The 26,627-nt window shown below is 61.0% G+C and overlaps 1 protein-coding gene across 1 annotated transcript; it reads left to right on the top strand.

The window, feature by feature from the left end:
* Window positions 1–3,966: 3,966 nt before the first annotated feature.
* Window positions 3,967–26,276, top strand: Zfr2 (zinc finger RNA binding protein 2). The gene is made up of 18 exons (XM_059252047.1): window positions 3,967–4,077; window positions 8,138–8,378; window positions 10,800–10,890; window positions 11,687–11,934; window positions 14,334–14,513; window positions 14,967–15,150; window positions 16,549–16,694; window positions 17,532–17,651; window positions 18,359–18,498; window positions 19,326–19,458; window positions 19,944–20,110; window positions 20,786–20,960; window positions 21,850–21,988; window positions 22,431–22,525; window positions 22,617–22,712; window positions 23,109–23,220; window positions 24,103–24,200; window positions 25,893–26,276. The coding sequence occupies exons 1-18, from the start codon at window positions 4,025–4,027 to the stop codon at window positions 26,067–26,069; spliced, it is 2,595 nt and encodes an 864-aa protein (XP_059108030.1). The 5' UTR covers window positions 3,967–4,024; the 3' UTR covers window positions 26,070–26,276.
* The last annotated feature ends 351 nt before the right edge of the window (window positions 26,277–26,627 follow it).

Below are 26,627 nucleotides of genomic sequence, written 5' to 3'. Positions count from 1 at the left end.
TTAATCTCTTCGCTCTCCACCCAGGATCCAGCCCCGGCTGCCCGCCCCGGCTGCCGCCCCGGCTGCGCGCCCCGGCTGCCCGCCCCGGCTTCGCGCCCCGGCCGCTCGCCCCGTCGCAGCATCCACACCGGGAGCCGCCAGCAGCGTCTCCCGGATTAACCCTTTCCCCAGCTGGGCTGCTAGCAGGGGAAAAAAATGACAGTTTACATTTCCAGTCTGCAAAAGGCCCACTCACCTCGGCGGCGGCTCCGCGCTGTCACTGAGACACAAAGGCGCGCCGGGCCCGGATGCAGGCGGGCATCTCCCGGGTGGTACCCAGGCTGGGGCCTGGCGGAAGGATGCTCAGGGGCAAGTCCACATCCGAGGAAGGTCACCCAGGGCGACGCGGCCAGCGGGGCCCCGGCTCCCCGGCCCGGCTGGAGAAGGGGGTGCCGGGTCAGCAGCAGCACCCGTGTCCCCCCGCGGTCCCGGTGTCCCCTGCCATCGCAGCCCCGGGCCTGCGCGGCTTCGGCTCTCTCCTGCCCCGATGGCCGAGGCTTTGCCTGCCCCCAGATAGTGAAGGAAGCCGCTTTTGTGTGCAGGGGGCGGGTCCAGGCCTGATAGACAGTTCCAGCCCCCCTGCTCGCATCCTCCTCTCCCCATTGGCTGAGGGGAAAGCGTATCTCCCAGCCACGTCCTGAGCAGGTGCAAAAAAAAAATAAAATAAATAAATAAAAATAAATCCCCGGAGATGGTGCATCGCCCTTATGCAAATTCACAACAAGAGAGAAAACAAAAATAAATGGACAAGCAGCCGTGGCCTGGTTCCTTACGAGGAGGGGGCGGGGAGCCTGCAGGGCTCTGTGGGGGGAGGGGAGAGGCGCCCTTGAAACCGTCTTCGAGGGCAGAGAAACGGAGGTTTTCAGACCCCCCTTCAAGGGTGAGTCAAAAGGTGCCAGAGCCAGGGCGAGGCTGGGAGTCGGGGTGCCGCGGGAACTGCGCCCCCTGCGGGTTTCCAGCGGGATCCAGGCGAGGAGGGAGGCTAGGGGGCGCAGTCTGCATCCCGGTCTCAACTGCGGAGGGCGCTGAGGCAGGGGACTGCAGCTCAAGGCCAGGCAGGGCGACGCAGTGAGGCCAAGGTCAGCCTGGGCCAGACCCCATCTCGGAAGTGAGAAGAGGGGTTCGTGGGGATGGTTCAGCGGGTAAAGCGCTCCCTGTGCGAGCGCGGGACGCCGGGCCCGGGCCGGGAACCCGGGAAGCCTGTGTGGCTGTGAGCGCCTGCGGGGGGAGCCGGGGGGGGGGGGGGGGGGGGCCACTGAGGAAGACACGTGACACCAGCCGCCGTCCTCCTCTCATGCGTACTGGCGCACACATGCACCCCACAGAAATTTAAGGAGGGAGTTGGGGGCGTGGTCAGGGTGGAGCCCCGCCCAGAATCCCCCAGTGAGGGGCTGGGGGCGTGGTCAGGGTGGAGCCCCGCCCACCTAGAATCCCCCAGTGAGGGGCTGGGGGCGTGGTCAGGGTGGAGCCCCGCCTAGAATCCCAAGTGAGGGGCTGGGGGCGTGGTCAGGCTGGGGGCGTGGTCAGGGTGGAGCCCTGCCCAGAATCCCCCAGTGAGGGGCTGGGGGCGTGGTCAGGGTGGAGCCCCGCCTAGAATCCCCAGTGAGGGGCTGGGGCGTGGTCAGGGTGGAGCCCCGCCTAGAATCCCCAGTGAGGGGCTGGGGGCGTGGTCAGGCTGGGGCGTGGTCAGGGTGGAGACCTGCCCAGAATCCCCCAGTGAGGGGCTGGGGGCGTGGTCAGGGTGGAGCCCTGCCCAGAATCCCCCAGTGAGGGGCTGGGGGCGTGGTCAGGGTGGAGCCCCGCCCACCTAGAATCCCCAGTGAGGGGCTGGGGGCGTGGTCAGGGTGGAGCCCCGCCTAGAACCCCCAGTGAGGGGCTGGGGCGTGGTCATGGTGGGGCGTGGTCAGGCGGAGCCCCGCCTAGAACCCCCAGTGAGGGGCTGGGGCGTGGTCATGGTGGGGCGTGGTCAGGCGGAGCCCCGCCCTTGTCTCCCCGAGGTGGGAGAGAAGCTCCTCCCCGAGTCCAGGAAGAGCCAATCCCGTCCCAGTCTGGTCCCCAGACCCTGACAGGAGGTGTCACTTCCTTTTCCCCAGGTAACTAACGTGACCCTCCCAGGAGAGGCCCGCGGCTCTCCCTGAGCATGCCGGGACGTCGTTCCCTCCGCACAGCCTTAGCCGGTGCCGTCCACAAACGGATCTCCGACTCTGATGACGGGCCGCCGCGGCGTGGATCAGACACGGACGCCCGTCCCGGCGTGGATCAGACACGGATGCCCGTCCCGGCGTGGATCAGTCACCGCTGCCCGTCCCGGCGTGGATCAGACACGGATGCCCGTCCCGGCGTGGCTCAGACACCGTCCCGGTGTGGATCAGACACGGATGCCCGTCCCGGCGTGGATCAGACACGGACGCCCGTCCCGGCGTGGCTCAGACACGGGTGCCCGTCCCGGCGTGGCTCAGACACGGATGCCCGTCCCGGCGTGGATCAGTCACCGCTGCCCGTCCCGGCGTGGATCAGACACGGATGCCCGTCCCGGCGTGGCTCAGACACCGTCCCGGTGTGGATCAGACACGGATGCCCGTCCCGGCGTGGATCAGACACGGACGCCCGTCCCGGCGTGGATCAGACACGGACGCCCGTCCCGGCGTGGATCAGTCACCGCTGCCCGTCCCGGCGTGGATCAGACACGGACGCCCGTCCCGGCGTGGATCAGACACGGACGCCCGTCCCGGCGTGGATCAGACACGGACGCCCGTCCCGGCGTGGATCAGACACGGATGCGGGGCCTCCCGGGCGTGGGATCCCGCCTCGGGCGTCCTTCTGCGTCTGTCTCACGACACTGACGTGCTGTCCTCAAGGCCGTCCGCCCCTCCTGGAGCAGGTCTCTGGGTCCTTCCTTCTTCTGGGCTGAGTAATGCTCCATTTTGTGTCTCATTCAGTCCGGATACGTCACTGCGCGCCCTTGCAGAACAAGTCCCCGAACAACCACCGCGTGCATGTCTGACGCTGTTGGGGACTCCGGGGCAGAAAGCAGGGGCACAGGTCTGTAATAAGTAGAAGGGATCACACGTGCCCCAGAGAGGCCGCGGTCTGGGAAGACGTGGGGCTAGAGGCCGCGCGTGCTCAGGACAGGGGTGGTCACGTGCCGCTCACGTGCCCTCTCAGCCTCGCTGCACAGAGGGGACGCGGGCTGGCGATGCGGACCCGCAAGCGTGGGGCTTGCTGCCCGGCCCAGAGCTGGACCCGGCGAGCCTGCCTGGGCAGGGGGCGGGGCTTGTGAGGGGCGGGGCCAGGCGGAGGCCTTCACAGAGGTGGGGGACGGTGGGGAGGGGCGGGGCTTGTGAGGGGCGGGGCCAAGCGGAGGCCTTCACAGAGGTCGAGGACCGTGGGGAGAGGCGGGGCTTGTGAGGGGCGGGGCCAGGCGGAGGCCTTCACAGAGGTCGGGGACCATGGGGAGAGGCGGGGCTTGCGAGGGGGCGGAGCCAGGCGGAGGCCTTCACAGGGTCGGGGACCTGGGGAGGGGCGGGGCTTGTGAGGGGCGGGGCCAGGTAGAGGCTTTCTCAGAGGTCGGGGACCGTGGGGAGGGGCGGGGCTTGCGAGGGGCGGGGCCAGGCGGAGACTTTCACAGAGGTCGAGGACGGCAGGGAGGGGCGGGGCTTGCGAAGGGGCGGGGCCAGGCGGAGGCCTTCACAGAGGTCGGGGACCATGGGGAGAGGCGGGGCTTGCGAGGGGGCGGAGCCAGGCGGAGGCCTTCACAGAGGTCGGGGACCGTGGGGAGAGGCGGGGCTTGCGAGGGGGCGGGGCCAGGCGGAGGCCTTCACAGAGGTCGAAAACCTGGGGAGGGGCGGGGCTTGTTGGGGGGCGGGGCCAGGCGGAGGCGCTCAGGGTTAGGGATGGCGGCTTGGGGCGGGGCCTGGGCGGGCGCGGGGCGGGGCGTCGGGCCGGGCCGTGACGTCACTCCCGCGGGCTCCGGGAGGACGCGGACATGGCGGCCAGCAGCTCTTCCGGCCTCGCGCAGGGCGCCGGCCCGTCGTCCAGGTAACGAGTCCCGCGGGCGGCGGGGCGCCCCAACCCCGCGGGACGCGGTCACGAGTCACGGGGAGCGGGGCGGGCCCGGGGCGGGGCGATGGTCCCTGGGGTCCGCGGGAGGGCGGGGCGGGGTAACGTGGATGATGGGCTGGGTGGGGGCGGGGACCGTGGGGACCCGGCCAGCCGAGGAGGCACCGACCTGGGTCGGGGAGCCGGGGCCTGGAGGACGGAGCTGGGGGAGGGGCTGACCTCAGGGAGGACCTGAGATCGTGGGGAGCCTCCAGACGGGGATGGAGGGGGGTCCTGGTGTCTGGTTGGGGGGACCCTCCAGACGGGGATGGAGGGGGGTCCTGGTGTGTGATGGAGGGGGATGGAGGGGGGAGTCCTGGTGTCTGATGGAGGGGGATGGAGGGGGGAGTCCTGGTGTCTGATGGAGGGGGATGGAGGGGGGAGTCCTGGTGTCTAATGGAGGGGGGTCCTGGTGTGTGATGGAGGGGGAGTCCTGGTGTCTGATGGAGGGGGCAGTCCTGGTGTCTGATGGAGGGGGAGTCCTGGTGTCTGATAAAGGGGGAGTCCTGGTGTCTGATGGAGGGGGAGTCCTGGTGTCTGATGGAGGGGGAGTCCTGGTGTCTGATGGGGGGGGAGCCCTGGTGTCTGATGGAGGGGGAGTCCTGGTGTCTGATGGAGGGGGAGTCCTGGTGTCTGATGGGGGGGAGTCCTGGTGTCTGATGGGGGGGGAGTCCTGGTGTCTGATGGGGGGGGAGCCCTGGTGTCTGATGGAGGGGGAGTCCTGGTGTCTATGGAGGGGGAGTCCTGGTGTCTGATGGAGGGGGAGTCCTGGTGTCTGATGGGGGGGACCCTCCAGGCGGGGATGGACTGGGGTCCTAGACAGGTAGGGTGAAGTGAGGCTCTGGTCTTTGGAAGTCAGTAAAGTATGGGCCACATGGCCCAGGTTTCCAGTCCCAGCTCCTAGGGAGGGAGGCTGAGGTGGGCAGTCTGGAGTTCAAGGCTAGCCTGAGGCCAGGCTGGGTGGACACATGAGTCTGTCACTACCAGGTCAGTAGAGGAAAGGAACTTGGACATGTGTCGGGAGTTGGGGGGCTGACAGCTGGGGACACATTCCCCCCAACAGCAGGGGTTTTGTTGGGTTACTGTGATGGCACACTGCAGCTGAGGGCCGGTGAGGGCTCAGTGTGGAAAAGCACTTGCTGCCAAGCCTGCCCACCTGAGTTCAGTCCCTGGGACTCAGGCTGAAGGATTAACTGACACCTGCAAGTTGTCCTCTGTCACACACAACGTGCACAAGTATATAAATGAGTGGTTAGAACAGAAAACACCACAGCCAGCAGCAAGTCGGGGAGGAAAGGGTTTACCCGGCTCACACTTCCACATCACTGTTCGTCACCGAGGGAGTCAGGACAGGAACTCAAGCAGGGCAGGAACCCGGAGGCAGGAGCTGATGCAGAGGCCGTGGAGGGTGCTGCTGACTGGCTTGTTCCACGTGTCTCAGCCTGCTTTCTTACAGAACCCAGGACCAGCAGCCCAGGGATGCCCCACATGGGCCCTCCCCATTGATCACTAACTGAGAGAATGCCTCACAGTGGATCTCATGGAGGCGTTTCCTCAGCTGAGGCTCCTTCCTCTCTGATGACTCCAGCTTGTGTCAGGTTGACAGATCTGGCACAGTTGATCTCTTGTCAAAGTGACACACTGATACAACATTTCTGTTTGTTCGCCCCAAGGTCTTCTATCACAGTATAAAACATATTACAAACTTCTTTTCCAATCACATGGTTTAAAATTCAGTCTCTTTGGGGCTGGAGAGATGACCCAGTGATCACAGCACAGCAAGGGACCTGAGTTCGATTCCCAGCACCCAGATTAACCACTCAGTTCAGTAGGTCTGACACCTCCTGTCACCTCTGCAGGCACCAGAGCACACGTGCTGCAGACTTCCTTCAGGCAAAGAACCCGTACACACACAGTAAAAACAAACCATTTTAAAATGTAAAATGAAATCAGTCTCTTTAAAAGTCTGAACTCTGAGCCAAGCAGTGGTGGCGCATGCCTTTAATCCCAGCACTTGGGAGGCAGAGGCAGGCGGATCTCTGTGAGTTTGAAGACAGCCTGGGCTACACAGAGAAACACTATCTTGAAAAACATAATAATATGATGTCTGAAGTCTCTGTAAAACTCCAAAATCTCTTTGAAAATTCAGTCTCTCAATTGTTGCTCCTGTAAAATCAAATGAAATTAAACTCCTCACCGGTTCAGTGTCTGGGACTCACCATCTTCTGGGCTCCTCCAAGGGCCTCAGTGGTATCTGTGAGAGCCTCCTCCTAGTTCTCTGGTGGTGAGCACTCCATGGCTTCCCCGATCCTCCCCGGAACATGGCCAGGTCTGTCTCGGCATCTCGGCAACACCCCACCAGCCTGATACCAATTTCTATCTCAGTCAAGGTTACTGAGTGACGAAACATCGGGACAAAAGCGGTCGGGAAAGGAAGCCTTTGCTTCAGCGTAGGGCTTCACACCACTGCCTCTCATTGAAAGCAGTCAGGACCCGGAGCAGGAGCTGATGCAGGCCCTGGAGGGAGCTGCTGATTCCTCAAGGCTGCTCAGCCTCTTGCTTTCAGAACCCAGGACCAGCAGCCCAGGGATGGCTCCACCCACAGTGGGCGGGACCCTCCCCCATCAATCACTAATTAAGAAAATATCCTCCAGGCTTGCCTACAGCTCTCCTACGGAGGCATTGTCCCAGTTGAGGCTCCGTCCCCTCTGCTGACTTTAGCTTGTGTCAAGTTGACATGAAACTGCCCTGGGCAGCAGGTGTCCACTACCTGTGCCTTGGAACCACTCCAAAGGCCTCTGCCTGTCCCCAGGACCACACCCCTGCCGGCAGCCCAGCAAGCCAGGCCCAGTGTTCAAGTCTTGGATGGGCTCACTCTGGTGGTAGCCTTCAACTTCTCAGGGGGCCCCATGAGCAAGCCCCCGGGGACCCTCTGCTGGGACCCCAGTTTTTACTGATTCAGGACTCACAGCCGACACCATGGAATGGTGGTGTCATGGGCTGGCGTCGTCTCCTGCTCCCCCCCCCCCCAGGTTCTCTGACCTCAATGTCCCTGGTGGCCAGGGATTCTCTAAGCTGCCCCTCGTGGGTACCCACATTAGCATGCAGGTGGCTCTCAGGTCGGTCCCCAGCAGAAGCCCGCCCAGCACGTGAAAGGTGAAAGCAGGAATCGATAGTTTCAGGTGAGCCTCCACTGCCGAGCAAACTAACAGTGAAATCCCATCCCCAGGCTCCCCGGAGGGCTTCCTGGTCCTCCTGGTGTGGACAGCTGGTGCTGTCGATCGCTGGGTAGACATCGATCGAGGTACTGGGGACCCTGTGGAAGATCAGGGCCTGAGAGGTGGCTCTGTTCTCAGCAGCTGCTGCACTGGCATAGGCCAGGAGGAGGGTTGATTCTCGGTACCCATAGGGTGGTTCACAATCTCTATCTTCAGTCACTGAGCCTGGTGCCCTCTGCTGGCCTCTGCAGGCCTCTGCAGGCACCAGCCACACAAGAGGTAATGCAGGCAAAATACCCATATTCATAAAATAAAATTAAAAACACAACTCACCGTAGCTCAGGCTAGCCTAGAACTCACAGTCTTCCAGCCTCAGCCTCCAGAATAGCTGGGATAGCCGGGCCTGCACCACCACGCCTGGCTGTAAGGACTTTCACCTACCTAGGTTTTTTGGGTTTAATTGTGAATATGGAGATGAACAGGGGAGAGGAGAGCCCAGTTGGCGAAATGCCTGCTGTACAAGTGTAAGGACCCGAGTTCGAATCCTCGGCATCCGTCTACAGTGTCAGGCATGATGGCGCACACACCTGTGTCCCTGGTGCTGGGGAGGGGGGAGGCAGACACTGTCCAGGCCATCCGGTTAGTGTGAGCTCCAGGAATGATGCGTGAGGTCGACAGCCATGTAGGAGGGAGGGGCTGGCCTGGCCGAGTACTGCTCTGTGGGTCGCAGGTTGTGGAGACCCAGTTAACTCACTCTGCCTTTCGTGTTCTGGTGGCCCCAGCACCCAGCCATCCTCGGCCTTCCCCCTCCCCGCTGCTGGGGCCAGCTACGCCATGCAGTCCACCCCTGGAACCGAGAGCACCGCCAGCCGGGCCCTGGCCCCTGCCACCCAGCCGCCTGCACCCGGAGGAGGAGTCCCAGAGGGGTATGGCTGCTCCCAGCCCCGCGCCAGCCAGGACTCCACATCCAACAGCCAGCCCCAGGGCCCTGTGCCCGTGGCCACTGCTGCATCCACCCACCAGGTATCGCAACAACGCCTCATGCAGCATGCATGCGTGTCTGTGCACACGTGTGTTCGGTGCCCACAGAGGCCAGAAGAGCGTGTCAGGCCTCCTGGAGCTGGAGTCACAGAGGGTTGTGAGCAGCCACGAGGGTGCTGGGAACTGAACCCGGGTCCTCTGTGAAAGCTGCTGATGCACTAACCACTGAGTGTCTCCAGCCCCGCACACCACAAGGAAATGTGTATCGCATGGGGACATGCATGGTGTCCCTGACATCAGCTATATCAGAGTTGCGTGTCTAGGGTCAGGACCTGCGCGGGGGTGATGGGAGCCACGACGCTGACACCTCCCCAGGGGCCCAGAGGGATTTCTGAGACACTGACATGCAGGGCCGGGAGGAGCCTGCATGCTGAGGGCGTCTTCTCCAGTGGCCGCGGTTATGGGGGTGCTAGGACTTGGTGCCGGCTGTCCCCCCCACACACACACAGCTCCTGCCACCCGCCGCCATCCCTGATTCATGTTGCCAACACTTGGGGGCGCCCTGACTCAGGCCAAACCTGGACCCTGGCTTCGCACTGAGAAGGATTTGGGGTCAGGTGGTTGTGAATCAGATTTGAGGGTTTCATTTGAGAGATTTTAATAGGGGCCTAGCAGGAGGGTTGAGATGGGGACTCGGGGGAACCAGTCCTACCCTGTGCAGCTCTGGCTTTCTGGGTGGTCTCGGAGGCTTTGGTGGCGTTTGAGTGCTCTGAAGGGATGCAGAGCTGCTAGGTCACAGGGACGCAGGCTCGGCTATGGTGGATGGCCAGATCTGTGGTGGCTGGTGTGCCACCCACACCATACGTGTCCCAGGAGGGTCTGCCATCAGTGGCGCGGCGTTCCTTTCCCTGCTCATGCGCTCCTGATTTCTCTTCAATCCTGTGTCAGTGTCCTAAACTGTGTCTCAGGTCCACCATGGCGGCACCATCTGTGTAGGGAGTTGGGTCCGTCCTGGGTGGGGTGATATTGCCTCAAAAAAAAGCAAAACTAGGGTCCAGGTGCAGTGGCCACACCTTTAATCCCAGCACTCAGGAGGCAGAGGCAGGGGGATCTCTGTGAGTTCCAGGACAGCCAGGGCTACAGAGAAACCCTGTCTTGAAAAAGGTAAATAAAAGGAAAAAATAGGGGTAGCAAGATGGCCGGAGGGAAAGGCGCTTGCTGCTGAATTTGATGACCGGCATTCGATGCCTGGGACCCACATAGTGGATGGAGAGATCTGATGTGTACAGGTTGTCCTCTGCCCTCCATGTGTGTGCTGTGACACCCCCACGCTTACTCAAGTGCACAATACACACAATAAATTAATAAATGATGAAGTAGGTTTTTAACGGCTGGGAATGTAGCTCAGGGGGTAGCGCACTTGCCCGCCCAGCACAGAGTTGTTGGGTCTGTCCCCAGCACCACATAAGCTGGGCCTACGGCGGCTCCTGGAGAGTCGGGAGTACAAGGTCACCCTTGGCTGTGTGGGCAGTTCGAGGCCAGCCTGGGCTATGAGAGCGTGTCTCGTCAAAACACATTGCATGGGCAGAGTCCCCAATGTCCCGCCCACTGTCCCCAGTGTCCCCCCACTGTCCCCAGTGTCTCCCCAGTGTCTCCCCCACTGTCCCCAGTGTCCCCAGTGTCCCTCCCACTGTCCCCAGTGTCCCCTACTGTCCCCAGTGTCCCTCCCAGTGTCCCCACTGTCCCCCCACTGTCCCCCAGTGTCTCCCCCACTGTCCTCAGTGTCCCCCCAATGTCCCCAGTGTCCCCAATGTCCCTCCCACTGTCCCCAGTGTCCCCCACTGTCCCCAGTGTCCCCCACTGTCCCCCAGTGTTCCCCCCACTGTCCCATGTCCCCCCAGTGTCCCCCCAGTGTCCCCAGTGTCCCCCCCAGTGTCCCCCAGTGTCCCCACTTTCCCCAGTGTCCCCCCACTGTCCCCAGTGTCCCCTCCACTGTCCCCAGTGTCCCCTCACTGTCCCCCAGTGTCCCCAGTTTCCTCCCACTGTCCCCACTGTCCCCCAGTGTCCTCCCACTGTCCCCAGTGTCCCCTCACTGTCCCCCAGTGTCCCCAGTTTCCTCCCACTGTCCCCACTGTCCCCCAGTGTCCCCACTTTCCCCAGTGTCCCCCCACTGTCCCCAGTGTCCCCTCCACTGTCCCCAGTGTCCCCTCACTGTCCCCCAGTGTCCCCAGTTTCCTCCCACTGTCCCCACTGTCCCCCAGTGTCCTCCCACTGTCCCCAGTATCCCCCCACTGTCCCCAGTGTCTCCCCACTGTCCCCCCCACTGTCCCCAGTTTCCCCCCAGTGTCCCCCACTGTCCCCCCCACTGTCGTCCCCAGTGTCCCCCCCCCACTGTCCCCAGTGTCCCACCCGCCTCCCTGAGCTGCTTCCTTTTCTCTGTCCCTGAACCGTGGAACCCTCCAGGAGGATGGTCACAGCTGCCGAGAGTCTAAGGGGACCAGGAGCCGCGAGGACACACTGCAGCAGCCAGACGCAGCCTCGCTCTGCCGGCCAGGTGCGTGTGGATCCTCTGAGGGTCTGGGATGGCCACATCTGAGTCGGCAAAGAGCACACAGGATGGGCTTGTGCCGGACAAGAGCAAGCAGGGCTCCTTTTGGCTAGACTCCCATCTTATTTTCTTATTTTTTATTTATTTATTTTTTTGTGGTTTGGTTTTTTGTTTGTTTGATTTTTGATTTTTTGAGACAGGGTTTCTCTGTGTAGCCCAGGCTGTCCTGGAACTCACTCTGTAGACCAGGCTGGCCTCGAACTCACAGAGATCCCCCTGCCTCTGCCTTCTAAGTGCTGGGATTAAAGGCGTGCACCACTGCTGCCCAGCAGTCTTATGTCTTTTTGTGTTTGTTTTTATAACATTTATTTTTGACTGTGCATCTGGGCATGTGTGCAGGGTGGAGGTCAACTTCCAGGGGGTCATACGCTTCTGTCATGTGGGTCCCAGAGATTGAACTCAGGTCATCAGTCTTGGCCACAAGCGTCCTTATCCACTGAGCCGTCCTGCCAGCTCCTGTCTTAGGTTTAAAATTTCATTGAGTTCCAACTGAGCTGCAGCCTGGCCAAAAGCTCACGGCCGGGAGGGGCCCCCAGCATCTGCCTGTGGGCACGAGGTCACAGGCTGGCCAGAGGCCATTGCAGACAAGCTGGGCCCGCTTAGGAAGACCGACTCGCCAGCCTGACTTGTCCTGGAGCCGCAGTGGTCACGACCTTGGCCCACTCCGTCCCCTGTGAGGTGTCCCCCCCCCATGGCCCTGCTCCGGGTGCCTGGCTGAGTGTCCGTCTCGCCCCCCTCCTAGGCCCAAGCTCTCACCGCTCCGACCGCCCACCGAAGCCCCAGCGGGCCCCGCAGAAGCAGCAGGCGTCCCCGACGGATCCCCTGGGCTCGGACTCCTGGGGTGGCCCAGGCCTCGGGCCCTGGGACCCCAGCTTTACCAGCGACGCGCTGCCGCCGTTCCTGGACAGGCTGCCGAAGCCCCAGGCGGGCCCCAGGCCGCCCTCCATGCACTACTGCGAGGTCTGCAGGGTCAGCTGCGCGGGGCCACAGGTCAGCACGGCTGCGGGCCGCTCCGTGTCACCGTCCTCAGATGCCGTGGCCGGTGTGGCAGGCGCCACGGTGCAGGCCCGTCACGCCCCCAGGGAGGCGGCGTGGGGTGGGGTGGGGATCAGCGATTCGGGTCAGTGAGTCCTCTCCAGCCCCGGGCTGTTCCCAGCACCCTGTAACCACTGTTCCAGGGGACCAGCGCCCTCGGCGGCCACGCGGGGCAACTCGCCCCACGCAGAATTCAATTAAGTTTACTAACAATGTGGTGGAAAAGCAAGTACTGAGAGAGAACCTGTCAGAATGATAGTCTCGAATCCAGAGCCTTCATGTCAGAAGTGTGCCATGACCACACACAGACGCACACCACACACGGATATACACAGGCACACACCACACACACAGACACACCACACACACAGACGCACACCACACACACAGACACACCACACACAGATGCACACCACACACGGATATACACAGGCACACACCACACACAGACACACCACACACAGACACACCACACACACAAACACACCACACACACAGACGCACACCACACACACAGGCACACACCACACACACAGACGCACACCACACACACAGGCACACACCACACACACAGACGCACACCACACACACAGGCGCACACCACACACACAGACACACACACAGGCGCACACCACACACACAGGCGCACACCACACACACAGACACACCACACACAGACGCACACCACACACACAGACGCACACCACACACACAGGCGCACACCACACACACAGGCGCACACCACACACACAGGCGCACACCACACACACAAACACACCACACACAGGCGCACACCACACACACAAACACACCACACACACACACACACCACACACAGACGCACACCACACACGGATATACACAGGCACACACCACACACAGACATGGTAATATATTAATGTACCCCAGTAAAGCTTCCTGAGGATCAGAGGACAGAACCAGCCACTAAATTAGACACAGGCAGTAGTGACACACGCCTTTAACCCAGGAAGTAATATGGCAGGACACAGGGTACACAAGGTGTGAGGAAACAGGAACTCTCTCTCTTGAGGCTGAGGATGTCGCAGAGGTAAGGACTCGTGGCTGCTGCTCTGATCTTTCAGCTTTCCCCTGATATCTGGCTTGGGGGTTTTTTATTATAAGACCTTTTAAGATTTGTGTTACAAAAAAAAGGAATGCTGGGCGGTGGTGGTTGGCGCACACCTTTAATCCCAGCACTCGGGAGACAGAGCCAGGAGGATCTCTGTGAGTTCGAGACCAGCCTGGTCTACAGAGCAAGATCCAGGACAGGCACCAAAACTACAGAGAAACCCTGTCTCAAAAACACACACACACACACACACACACACACACACACACACACACACACACACTGGTTTGATGTCAAAACAGAGACAAAGAGCGTTGAAGTCTCTCTCCGTAGCCTAAGCGGGCCTTGACCGTGCAATCCTCCTGCCTCAGCACCATCTTAGTTTTAATCCCCGAATCAGCCACTGGTGCAGGTGTGTTGTCTGTTTCTGGGGCCATCTTCACCCCTCTCGCCCTGCAGGGCCGCGTGGGCTGTGGCTGGCCTGGTTTTCATGATTCTAAGAACTGAGGCCTTTTTGCCTACACGGGCTGAGTGGCAGACCCTGTGGGTCCTGATGCCCAGATGTGGCTCTGATTTGTGGGTTGCTCATCTGCTCACCCCGGAGCTCTGTGAAATCAAGTGCCTGCACACAAGTCAGCCTAGAAAGGGATTTTCTTTCTTTACTGTTGATTATTCCTGTTTTCTGCATGAAAATCAGTGGTCATGTGTGTGCCTTGTCCATAGAGGCTAGAAGAGGCGCTGGATCCCCGGAACTTTGCTCTTAACCCCTGAGCCATCACTCCAAACCCTGGTTTGTTTGTTTGTTTGTTTGTTTGTTTAAGGAGGGTCTCATGTAGCCCAGGCTGGCCTTGAACTCACTATGTAGCCAAGGATGACCTTGAACTCCTGACCCTCTTGCCTCTAGCTCCCAAGTCTTCAGAGGACAGGCCTGGAACCCCACATCTGGCTTCTGAGGTCCTGGGGATAAACTCAGGCCTCAGTCCCAAACTATAGCCCCAGCCTGGAAAAGGCAGCCCCCTGTTCCCAGACAGAACACTGGACTTTTGGTGACTATTTTCTTGAGAAAATAGTCTGGTTGGAGTTTAGGTCAGGGAAGGGAGATGGCAGTGCACCCTGTCTCTTCTAACTTAGGACCGTCACTCATCTCTCGGGCACAGTGTGGAGGAAGCCGGGGACCCTGTGTCCCTCTGAGCTCTGCAGCCTGCAGATGATGAATGTGTGGCTCCTGGTGGGCACTCACTCGGGCCACCTCCCTCTGTTCCAGACCTATCGGGACCACCTGGAAGGACAGAAGCACCGGAAGAAGCAAGCAGCTCAGAGGACGGGGACACAGCCCAGCGGAGGTCCGAGAGGGGCCCAGAGCCTGCACTGCGGCCTCTGTGCCGTGTCCTGCACCGGGGTGGACGCCTACGCTGCCCACATGAGGGGAGCCAGGCACCAGAAGGTGTGAGCCACCCAGGCCAGCTGTGAGCTCTGAGCGGGTGGAGGTGGAGGAGGGCACCATGGGGGGGGGGGGGCTGTTGACTGTGAGCGTGCTCTGATGTGGCTGGAGGTAGAGACCTTGGGTGGTGGCACTATGGCCAGTCTGGCTGCATCCAGGGCACGTGTATGTGTGTGTTTGTCTCAGCTGGGGCCCCCCAGATCACACATCTGTGCACACACACTTGCGGGCTACAGCTTGGGAGCCAGTGCGGGCGCTGGGGAGAACAAGGTGTCAAATCTGAGAAATGGGACTGCAGGCAGGAGGTGGCACCAGGGGGGATTTGGGGAGGGGCGGGGGTGCTCCGCAGGGCGTAGAAACCAAGGCAGGGCTCCCACATTCCCTCCAGCAGCCAGTTCCGTGTGGAGCCGTTTGTTCCCCAACCTTGCTCCTGACGGGGTTGTGGGTCCATTGCAGGTTTTCAAGCTGCACACCAGGCTGGGGAAGCCTATTCCCTCCGAGCCCACGCCGCGGAGTGTCACCTACACCCGAGGTGCGGACACCTCCGAGGCCTCAGTTAAGCAGGAGGCTCACACCAGTCACAGCTCACACACCTCAGGCCGGCCTGCACCAGCCAGAGGATCAACAGCCTCACGAAAGGGTACAGATCCCTCCAGTTCTGTACACGAGCGGATGACCACGCCCCCAGCCCCTCCCTGGGGATTCTAGGCGGGGCTCCACCCTGACCACGCCCCCAGCCCCTCCCTGGGGATTCTAGGCGGGGCTCCACCCTGACCACGCCCCCAGCCCCTCACTGGGGGATTCTAGGCGGGGCTCCACCCTGACCACGCCCCCAGCCCCTCACTGGGGGATTCTAGGCGGGGCTCCACCCTGACCACGCCCCCAGCCCCTCTCTGGGGGATTCTAGGCGGGGCTCCACCCTGACCACGCCCCCAGCCCCTCACTGGGGATTCTAGGCGGGGCTCCACCCTGACCACGCCCCCAGCCCCTCACTGGGGATTCTAGGCGTGGCCCCACCCTGACCACGCCCCCAGCCCCTCACTGGGAGATTCTAGGCGGGGCTCCACCCTGACCACGCCCCCAGCCCTTCACTGGGGATTCTAGGTAGGGCTCCACCCTGACCACGCCCCCAGCCCCTCCCTGGGGATTCTAGGCGGAGCTCCACCCTGACCACGCCCCCAGCCCCTCCCTGGGGATTCTAGGCGGGGCTCCACCCTGACCACGCCCCCAGCCCCTCCCTGGGGATTCTGGGCGGGGCTCCACCCTGACCACGCCCCCAGCCCCTCACTGGGGATTCTGGGCGGGGCGCCACCCTGACCACGCCCCTAGCTCCTCACTGGGGGATTCTAGGCGGGGCTCCACCCTGACCACGCCCCCAGCCCCTCACTGGGGATTCTGGGCGGGGCTCCACCCTGACCACGCCCCCAGCCCCTCACTGGGGATTCTAGGCGGGGCTCCACCCTGACCACGCCCTCAGCTTTTAGATACTTTTAGGGTGTTTTTTGTTGTTGTTGTTTGTTTTTTTTAGTCAGGGTTTCTTTGTGCAGACAAGGTTCCTGGCTGTCATAGGTTCTTTCTGGCTCTGTAGCCCAGGCTATCCTCGAATTCAAATTCACCTGCCCCTGCCTCCCAAGTGCTGGATTTAAAGACGTAGGCTGTGGCCAGCCATCTCTTGCTTTTTGAGACAGGATCTCACTGTGTGGCCCATGATGACCTGGAACTGGTGATCCTCCTGCCTCAGCCTTATGAGCAGGGTGTGTGCCCACCAGCTCTGTGAAAACTTAGTTTGAATAGAGGGTCGCTGTCCTTTGGCGCTCCCTCGAGGTGGCCTGTCCTCATCAGTCAGTGTCTGCTTGCGGAGCAGTGGCTCACTGTCCTGGCTCTGAGCTGTGTTACCACACAGACCTGTGACATGCCTGCCCTCCGTGGCTCCAGGACAGGAGGGAGAGGCCGCTTCCCCTCCGGTTCAGATTCCCGTGGCATTGTGGGAAAGGGATGGGGAGAGCCGGGGGTTGCGGCCAGCCATGGTTTCTGGCAGGGCCGCCTGAGCTGCAGACAGTGCACAGCCGACCTGGAGAAAAGCGACCATCACACTCCAAGGCGGAGGCCACCAGGGGAGGCCCTGGGGAAGCTTCGGGGACCTGTGGGGACGTTGAGCCAGTGGGCACAGAGTACGTGGAAGAGGTGAGCGTGAGAGCCTGCTGACAGTCTTGTGGCAGAGCTCCCAGGGGCTGTTGAGACTGGGCCCGCGGGGTTCTGAGAACCAGCTGCCAAGCAGAACTCCATGCAGAACCACAGGCCCTGTGGCTTTTCAGACACCAGCCTGTTCTCACGTCCACCTTCTCCCCGGGAGTGCTAAGAGGGGCCAGGAGGTGGGAAAGCTAGGCATCAAGACCCTCCCGCCCAGCGCCACTGCTCAGCGAGCCTGAGGGGCCTATGGAGGCTGGGCTGGGGCACCAGAGAGCTAAGCCCTGTCCATCTCAGGTGGCTTCCACACCCTGGCCAGCCTTTCCTGGGAGAATCAGCCAGGTCCCCTCCACCCTGAGGCCCTGGGTTCTGAATCCAGCCCAAGGAGAGTCCCTGCTGGCCACCACCACACAGACACCCAGGGTGGGGAGTTACCTCACACGCTTCTGCCATATGCAGAGCCTTCTCCATTCAGAGCCGGCTCCGTGGTCCCTGCCTGCCCAGACGGCCCTGGCAGCACAGGGGGTATCTGCACCCTGCACTTTGTCCATGCAGGGCTCACCAGCTGCAGTGGCCTGTCACTTGGTCAAGGGCATTAGACAGAAGCCATGCAGACTAAAGAAAGTGCCCGGCAGCCAGCAAGGCATCATGGGATGTGGGCTCTTGCACCCTGGGGTGGGGCTGGGGGCAGGAAGGAACCATGTCAGGGGCAGAACCTGGGCTTCCAGTGCCGCCTCTCTGGGGTGACCCCACCCCACCAGCCCACCAGGAGGCCCAGCGTCCTCCAGGGCATCGGGGCTGGCCAGTGGGAAGCTGGGCTGTGCTCTGTCCCAGGTCTGCAGTGACGAGGGGAAGGTGATCCGCTTCCGATGCAAGCTCTGCGAATGCAGCTTCAATGACCGCAACGCCAGGGACATGCACCTGACTGGACGCAGGCACCGGCTGCAGTACAGGGTATGTCCAGCAGGGGCACCAGAGGCCGGCCAGGACCACAAGGAGGGCTGGGGTGGCGACTGGTGAGGCACCCGGGAGAGAAAGGAACCCGTGGCAATGGAGAGGAACAGGGAGGAGGTGGGGGGGCATGGGTAGTGAATGGGTAGTAGGGGCTGGGCAGGCACGTCCACAGCTTTGTCCCTCACCGAAGGAGTCTCTCTCCCTGGTCCTGCAGGAGAGTCTGCAGATGTTCCAGGCCAGGGCGCATGAGGACCCCGGCCTGTGCTTAGCTGTAGCACCTCCTCACTGGCCCAGTGTCTCTAGTCCCTCAGTGAGCACATGTGGCTTGAGCTTGGGCAGACAGAGCGTCCTCCTTGGTGGCTGTCCGTGTGGAGCTGCACTCGTGACCCGCCTGGTGCTTGGGTCAGCGGTACAGTGTGAACCTGAGTGCCCACGCGCAGCCTCATAGCTGGTCACTGAGAAACTTGGTCACCTGAGAAACGCCTCCGGTTCTCGCAGGACCGTTCCCAAAGTTCCCATTGGTTGTCACAGCTGCCGTCCTTTGCTGTGCCCCTCAGCACCCTCCCTCCATTGCTGCTGTGGTGGGGGGCTGCACATCTGTAAGAAGAGCTGCTGGGTGCTAGTCGGGGATCCTCTGTGCCCATGCGGTGGCCGCTGTGCCTGTCCATCCCCTCTGGCGTCACCATCGTCTGGCTTTGCTTTTGCAGAAGAAAGTGGACCCTTCACTTCCGGTGGCCGCCCGGCCCAGCGGCCCCATGCAGAGGGTGCTGGTCAAGCGGCTGCAGAGGCAGCGGCAGCTGGCGCAGGAGAGACTGGAGGATGCACGGCGCTGGAGCTCTGAGCTAAGGTGACCATGGTGTCCCCTCTGGCCTCCATGCAATCCTTCAACCGCTGGCGTTTCCTGACCTCTGATGTCCCCTGACCTCTGACCTCTGATGTCCCCATGTCCCCTGACCTCTGATATCCCCTGACCTCTGATGTCCCCTGACCTCTGATGTCCCCATGTCCCCTGACTTCTGATGTCCCCATGTCCCCTGACCTCTGATGTCCCCTGACCTCTGATGTCCCCATGTCCCCGACCTCTGATGTCCCCATGTCCCCTGACCTCTGATGTCCCCTGACCTCTGATGTCCCCATGTCCCCGACCTCTGATGTCCCCATGTCCCCCGACCTCTGATGTCTCCATGTCCCCTGACCTCTGATGTCCCCATGTCCCCTGACCTCTGATGTCCCCATGTCCTCTGACCTCTGATGTCCCCATGTCCCCTGACCTCTGATGTCCCCATGTCCCCTGACCTCTGATGTCCCCATGTCCCCTGATGTCCCCCATGTCCCCTGACCTCTGATGTCCCCATGTCCCCTGACCTCTGATGTCCCCATGTCCCCTGACCTCTGATGTCCCCCATGTCCCCTGACCTCTGATGTCCCCATGTCCCCTGACCTCTGATGTCTCCCATGTCCCCTGACCTCTGATGTCCCCATGTCCTCTGACCTCTGATGTCCCCATGTCCCCTGACCTCTGATGTCCCCATGTCCCCTGACCTCTGATGTCCTCGACCTCTTGAGTCTCTGCATCTCCTTTAGACCCTCTCTGGTGACCTGGACCCTGGGGCTGGAGTGTACCACAGGGTTCTCTGGTAACCACAGCCGTGTGTCCCCATCTGGTCACCACAGACAGCAGGAAGAACAGAGCAGGCAGCCTGAGGAGCCCTCACAGCCCCAGGAGGATGAGCAGTCACCCATGTTACCTGCCTGGGTCTTGCCAGCTCCCACTGCCAAACCAGGGATGGCCACCGCCCGGCGCCAGGTGGGTGCTGGGTACCGATGTGCCATGTAGGAACCTTCTTGGTCCCCACAGGCCTTAGGAGCCCCTCAGAGAGCACAGGACCCTGAAGACTATCCAGTGTGTGGGTCCAGCGTGGCATGTCACACCTGCCAAGCCTCAGGTCACATGCATGACTGTCCTACACTCTGGCTTCCTCCAGTTCTCCACAGATGTCTGTCCTCAGGCTGAGTAGGTACCTAAGTCTGGCCTCTTGGTTGGGGACACACCCTGTGTGGCTTAACCTTTGACCTGCAAATGGAAGAACTTTGCCAGAGGAGAGTTGTCCCACCCAGACCCAAGCCCCGGCTTGGGTTCCCTTGCGGGAGCTGCTCAGCTGCTGGCCATGGCCACCGCCTGCCTGCCAAGGCTCCCGGCAGCCTGCCTGGCCTTCCACACTCTCCACAGCCCTGCCAGGGCTGGCTCTCTTGTCCCCAGCCCACCCTTGATGAGGGTGGCTCTCCCCACAGTCGGGGCGCCGGCCAGAGAGCAGTGACGACCGACATGTCATGTGCAAGCATGCCTCCATCTACCCCACCGAGGAGGAGCTGCAGGCCATCCAGACGGCAGTGTCCCACACAGAACGCGCCCTCAGACTGGTGTCAGACACGCTGGCCGAGGAGAGCAACCAGCATGGGTTAGTGCCGTGGCACGAGCCGTGAATGCCACAGGGTTAAAGCTTTGTCCTACCCCCTTGTCTCAAGTCCCCCCAAGACTTCTGATGGAGAAAGTCCCTCCCACCCAACCCGCCCATGTGTTGCGTTGGTGAATCCAGCACTCAGGAAGCTGAAACAGCAAGAGAGCTGATTGTGAGGCTAGCCTGGGCTACACATGAGCCCTTGTTTCAGATATAGATAGGTTCATAGACAGGTAGACAGACAGATCATAGATCACAGATCATATAAAGATGATAGATCATAGATCTATAGATCAGATGAATAGATCATAGATCATATAAAGATGATAGATCATAGATCCATAGATAGATCAGATGAATAGATCATATAAAGATGATAGATCATAGATTGATAGGTAGATCCACAGATAGATCATAGATAGATCTATAGATAGATGGATAGATCACAGATAAATGATAGGTAGATCCACAGATAGATCTATAGATCGGTAGATGTCTGGCCTCTCCAGTGACGGGGTTGCTTGTATGGGGCTGCAGGTGGATATTGGATGTGTTTCATTTCCCATCAGCCAGTGTCCCTGCAGAGGGCCCCTTCCCTGGAGCTCAGGGGTGCAGCCCCCTGGGGGCCCTTCCAACCCTCCCTGCTGACGTGTGCCTGCCGCTCTGTCTCCTCAGCACCCTGGCACCTCCACAACCACGGATGCTCAAGGGTGTGGTGCGGGTTGGCATCCTGGCCAAGGGCCTGGTCCTGCGTGGGGACCACAGTGTGCAGCTGACCCTGCTGTGCTCCAAGAAGCCCACGCACTCCCTGCTGCAGAGGATCAAGCAGGAACTGCCCCGAGAACTGTCGGTAAGAGCAAGGCCGGGCCTGGGGCTCCCAGCCAGGGCCTGCAGGGCTGGGGAGCGTCTCCGTCAGACGCACATTGGGGTCTGAGTTCAGCTCTCTAGAACCTACGTCATAGGCCAGTCATAGGCCAGGCAGTGGTGACACACGCCTTTAATTCCAGCATTTGGGAGGCAGATCTCTGAGTTCCAAATCAGCCAGGGCTACACAGAGAAATGGTGTCTCAAAAAACTAAAACAAACCACCAAAAAAACCAAGGCAGAAAAGCAATTGAGAAACAATCTGGCTTCAGTCTCTGGCCTCAACACACACAAGAGAAAGAAATCAGCTGTGTACCTGTCATCCCAGGAACTGAGGCAGGAGGATGGCAAACTCTGGCCAAGGCTGGGTCTGTAGCTCAGTGGTGATCACTCTCAGGTGCAGGGCTCTGGGTTCCATTCCTAGAACCAGGATGCGCGTGCGCGCACACATGCACACACGTGCACACACGTGCACACGCGCGCACACACACTCTTCCTGGACTTTGTACTCACAGGTATCAGTGGCAGCCTGACAGTTTCCTTCTGTCTGACCACAGGGGTGACTGACGTGTGAGGAGGCGTTTGTTTTCCTTCCTTTTCTGCTGGTCTTTGGTTCATCACCAGTTGCTTTTCTGTTACACTGCTTGTCTTATTGAGCATCAGGTACTCTTTACATAGAGAGGCTCCTCAGTGTTTCCATGTGTGTGCTTTCCTGGTGGGTATTAAGTCACATAGGAGTTTCAAGGCAGGGTCTGGCCTCCTAGGAGCAGGCACACGGAGGTGGACAGATGGGTACAGATGCCATCTGCATTCCCTCTGGTGTGGACTCTGCTCTCGGCTGGAGTCATGTGGCCTCGTGTCCTGTTTACACCCAGATAGTGGCGGAAGAAAAGTATGAAGTCTCATCTGACCACGATGCCAACATCGTTATCTCGGCCTGTGTGGAGCCTGGGGTGAAGGTCACTGTGTCTGCCACCTCGCCTCTGATGCGCGAAGACCCCTCTGTGAAACGAGGTACATCTCCAACTTCCTGTCCTGAGTCTCTAGGGTGCAGCAGACACACCCTGCTCTGGGCAGGAAGGCCCCAGTGGCCTCAGTATCTCTGAGTCACACGGGGTCTTGTAGGGTTGCATCTGGGGCAGTGGAGCTAAGGGCTGGTGTTTCGGGGCCTTTTCCCGCACTTTGCACAGGTCTCTCCCACTGAGCCGTGCCCCAGCCGGTGTAGTTTAGGAACGGGCCTCTCCGTGTGCCCAGGCCCCAGGCCCGAGACCCGCAGGGCGTCACCTGCATTGACGGCAGGTTATCTAATAGACACAGATTCTGTGTGCTGCTGGGCATGGTGGCGGGAAGCTGAGTGGGGGCTGTGAGTGAGCAGTGTGGGGTGCAGAAGGACAGGGCCACCCTCTGAGGCTGGGGCTCAGCAGGAGGGGACTCAGTGTCCTGTCCCTGCCGACAGGACTGCAAGACTCTCTGTCCGACCCGGAGGACGTCCTGGATCGGGAGAGGTGCCTCGAGACCCTGGCAGCCCTCCGCCACGCCAAGTGGTTCCAGGTCAGGACGTGGGGTGGCTGGAGTGGGGACAGTCACCAGCCACGGTCTGCCCCTGAGTCCCTCCCACTGACCACTGTGTTTCCTACCCAAGGCCCGCGCCAGCGGCCTGCAGCCATGCGTGATTGTCATCCGGGTTCTGCGGGAGCTGTGCCGCTGCCTGCCCCCCTGGGGGGCCCTGCCCGCCTGGGTAAGGCCGTAGGGGAAGTGGAGAGCCACAGTGGGGGCCAGCCAGGTCTCCACTCAGCAGCCGGCTAGCCCAGAGTGGGCAGATGGGAGCTTTAACAAGACAGGTGTCACCAGGCCCTCGAAATGAGAAGACCCCTCGGGTCACTGCACTGGGGGTGAAGTCCAGACCCTGTGCAGATGCCAGTGTCCCAGGGAAATGTGCCGTCCTCACAGACCTGGCGGCATCAGGGTGAGGAGCCAGGACGCCCCTAGAACTCTCACAGCCCACATCACAGGACCCTGAACCTGCCCGGCCACAGACACATAATCTAGCGTGGCCTTGTTTATCATCCCTGCCCCGCCATCCAAGCAACAGTGTGTCCCATCGCGCCCCCACGTGTCCCTGTGTCCCCTTCAGGCCATGGAGCTGCTGGTGGAGAAGGTGCTGAGCAGTGCACCCCGGCCCTTGAGCCCAGGGGATGCTATGCGGAGGGTCCTGGAGTATGTGGCCACAGGCGCGCTCCTGACAGGTCAGCGATAGGGACAGGAATGGGGTGCGGGAGGCTGGGGCATGGGCAGCAGAGGCCGTGGCCATCCACATACATGCACAAGAGGAAAGGGTCACCCACACACACTGGAACTGTGGTCCACAGCCCACAGCACAGGGGCAGAGGTATGCCCCCATCCTCTAGGGACACAACAGGGTAGCAAGGGCAGTGTCTGTCTCGTCCCCAGGCCAGGGCTGCCCCAGCAGTCACCCTGTGCCAGCGCCATCCACAAACTGGCTGCGTCATTGGCTCTGGCTGGTGCAGCTGGTGCCTGTCTAGTCCCCGTGCATGTGAACCGTGGCTGGAGCTCAAGGGAAGCCACAGGGCTCTGCTGGGACTGTGGCACCACACGGTAGGGCTGGGCTGTGGCTCTGCACAGAGCACTCACCTAGCGTGCCTAAGGCCTGAGTCCCATCCCCAGCACTGCGCAGTCCAGGCCTGTGCCACACACCTGTCACCCCAGCACTTGGGAGGCTGAGGCAGGGGGGTCAGGAGTTCAAGGTTCAGCTTCATAAAGAGTCTGAGGAGCAGAAAGTGCCACAGTGCCTCTGAAGGGACATGAATGGGCTTTGGGAGTCCCTATAGGGTTCCTGGAGACCTGGGTGACTCTGAGTGGGAAAGGAGGGTCAAGGGTCAGGCCCGTCATGTGGGCTGTCACAGGCTGGGGCATGGGCACCCACACAGGTACAAAGAGGTCATAGGGGACCCATGCAGTGTGCCCCAAGGGTGACTGTGTTACCAAGGCCTCGCCCGATATGGGCCTCGGTCACTGCAGACACAGCACACACAGAAGTGTAGTCAGTGGCAGGTGGCCGTGTGTCCCACTAGCCCCTCACAGAGCTGTCCACCTTCTCCCTGGCTCAGATGGCCCAGGGCTACAGGACCCCTGTGAGAAAGGCCCACAGGACGCCCTGGAGCCCATGACCCCACAGCAGCGAGAAGACCTGACCGCCAGTGCACAGGTACGTGGGTCCCCATCCTCCTCCCGCAGAGTCTGGACTCAGGAGTGGGGCTGGGAGTGACAAACAGCTCCAGAGGGCAGCACTGACTGGCCTGGCCACAGGAGTCCACAGTGCTCCCCTGTCATACACAGAGCCCTAGGCCACAGGAGTCCACAGTGCTCCCCTGTCATACACAGAGCCCTAGGCCACAAGAGTCTACAGTGCTCCCCTGTCATACACAGAGCCCTAGGCCACAAGAGTCTACAGTGCTCCCCTGTCATACACAGAGCCCTAGGCCACAGGAGTCCACAGTGCTCCCCTGTCATACACAGAGCCCTAGGCCACAGGAGTCCACAGTGCTCCCCTGTCATACACAGAGCCCTAGGCCACAAGAGTCTACAGTACTCCCCTGTCATACACAGAGCCCTAGGCCACAAGAGTCTACAGTACTCCCCTGTCATACACAGAGCCCTAGGCCACAGGAGGCCACAGGACTCCCCCCGTCATACACAGAGCCCTAGGCCACAGGAGGCCACAGGACTCCCCTGTCATACACAGAGCCCTAGGCCACAGGAGGCCACAGTGCTCCCCTGTCATACACAGAGCCCTAGGCCACAGGAGGCCACAGTGCTCCCCTGTCATACACAGAGCCCTAGGCCACAGGAGGCCACAGTGCTCCCCTGTCATACACAGAGCCCTAGGCCACAGGAGGCCACAGTGCTCCCCTGTCATACACAGAGCCCTAGGCCACAAGAGTCTACAGTACTCCCCTGTCATACACAGAGCCCTAGGCCACAAGAGTCTACAGTACTCCCCCGTCATACACAGAGCCCTAGGCCACAGGAGGCCACAGGACTCCCCCGTCATACACAGAGCCCTAGGCCACAGGAGGCCACAGGACTCCCCTGTCATACACAGAGCCCTAGGCCACAGGAGGCCACAGGACTCCCCTGTCATACACAGAGCCCTAGGCCACAGGAGGCCACAGGACTCCCCTGTCATACACAGAGCCCTAGGCCACAAGAGTCTACAGTACTCCCCTGTCATACACAGAGCCCTAGGCCACAAGAGTCTACAGTACTCCCCTGTCATACACAGAGCCCTAGGCCACAGGAGGCCACAGGACTCCCCCCGTCATACACAGAGCCCTAGGCCACAGGAGGCCACAGGACTCCCCTGTCATACACAGAGCCCTAGGCCACAGGAGGCCACAGTGCTCCCCCGTCATACACAGAGCCCTAGGCCACAGGACTTCACAGTACTCCCCTGTCATACACAGAGCCCTAGGCCACAGGAGGCCACAGTGCTCCCCCGTCATACACAGAGCCCTAGGCTCCATCCCCAGCAGGATGTGGAGACAGGGGGATCAAGTTCTAGGCTGTCCTTGGTTATAGAGTTTGAGGCAGGCCTGCCTGGGCTACATGAGCTGCAGTCTCGAAGTGTCTCAGCCACACAAACCCAGGGTTCCACACACCCCCACTTTCAGGAGAGTCTTACACAGAATTCAGGGTCTCTCCAGCCAGGAAGTAAAGGTGGTGTCCCAAGGCTCCAGGCCAGCCAGTGCCAGCAGCCAGAGGTGGCATTCCGCAGGCTCCATGCCTGGCACCAGCAATTGTAACAAGGAACAGACAGCCCTGCCCTGGTCCCTGCAGATGGCAGGCCTGAACCCCCAGGCCTGGCTGGCACACCCTGACAGAACTCCACTGTCCACAGCGTGCCCTGCGTCTCGTGGCTTTCCGGCAGATACACAAGGTCCTTCACATGGAACAGTTACCTCCACGGACCAGATTTGGGGCCCGGGCACGGAAGAGGATGAGGGAGGCTAGTCAGGCCCAGGAGGGCCCTGGGGAGAGGAAGCGTGGCCGGCAGGGCACAGCGGGGCTGCCATGAGCCAGCCATCACCACAGGCCTGAGTTGGCGTGGGCCCTCCGGCTGCTGGTTCCTCCTGATGTGGGACACCTTTGCCATTGGGTCTGTAGGTGTATTCACAATGCTGTGGTGACCCCCATGCCCATGGCTCTGCCACCCCCACCTCCACCCCCCAGCCAGGGAGCAGCGACCTCCACTCCTTGGTACTAATTGCAGTTTGAAACTCCCCGATGTCATATGAAGCAGGTGAGATCTGAATCGCTTCCTTGAAATGCCAGGAAGGGTGGCCCGGAAGATTCTAAAGTCACAGAGTGGGAGTGGAGAGAGCACCGAACGGGATTCCCCAGACCCCAAACCCACCCATGCCCTTCACACAAACCCTTACTGCACCCCAGCTGTGAGGACACAGATGGCCCCTGGGACACGGTCACCCCGCAGTGGAACCCCAGTCACTGAGTGCCTTCTGCTAGCCCAGGTTAGCCTGCGGACCACTGGGTGTGGGCACAGCTGTGCCTCATTAGGCCACCCCCTGAACCCCCGTACCACCCAAGGCTTCAACCCTGCTCCATTCTGCCTGTG

Source organism: Peromyscus eremicus, unplaced genomic scaffold, assembly GCF_949786415.1.
Source record: "Peromyscus eremicus unplaced genomic scaffold, PerEre_H2_v1 PerEre#2#chr22_unloc_1, whole genome shotgun sequence".
NCBI lineage: Eukaryota > Metazoa > Chordata > Mammalia > Rodentia > Cricetidae > Peromyscus > Peromyscus eremicus.
Note: the sequence above shows the minus strand (reverse complement) of the source record. Positions and strands in the feature narration are given on the sequence as shown.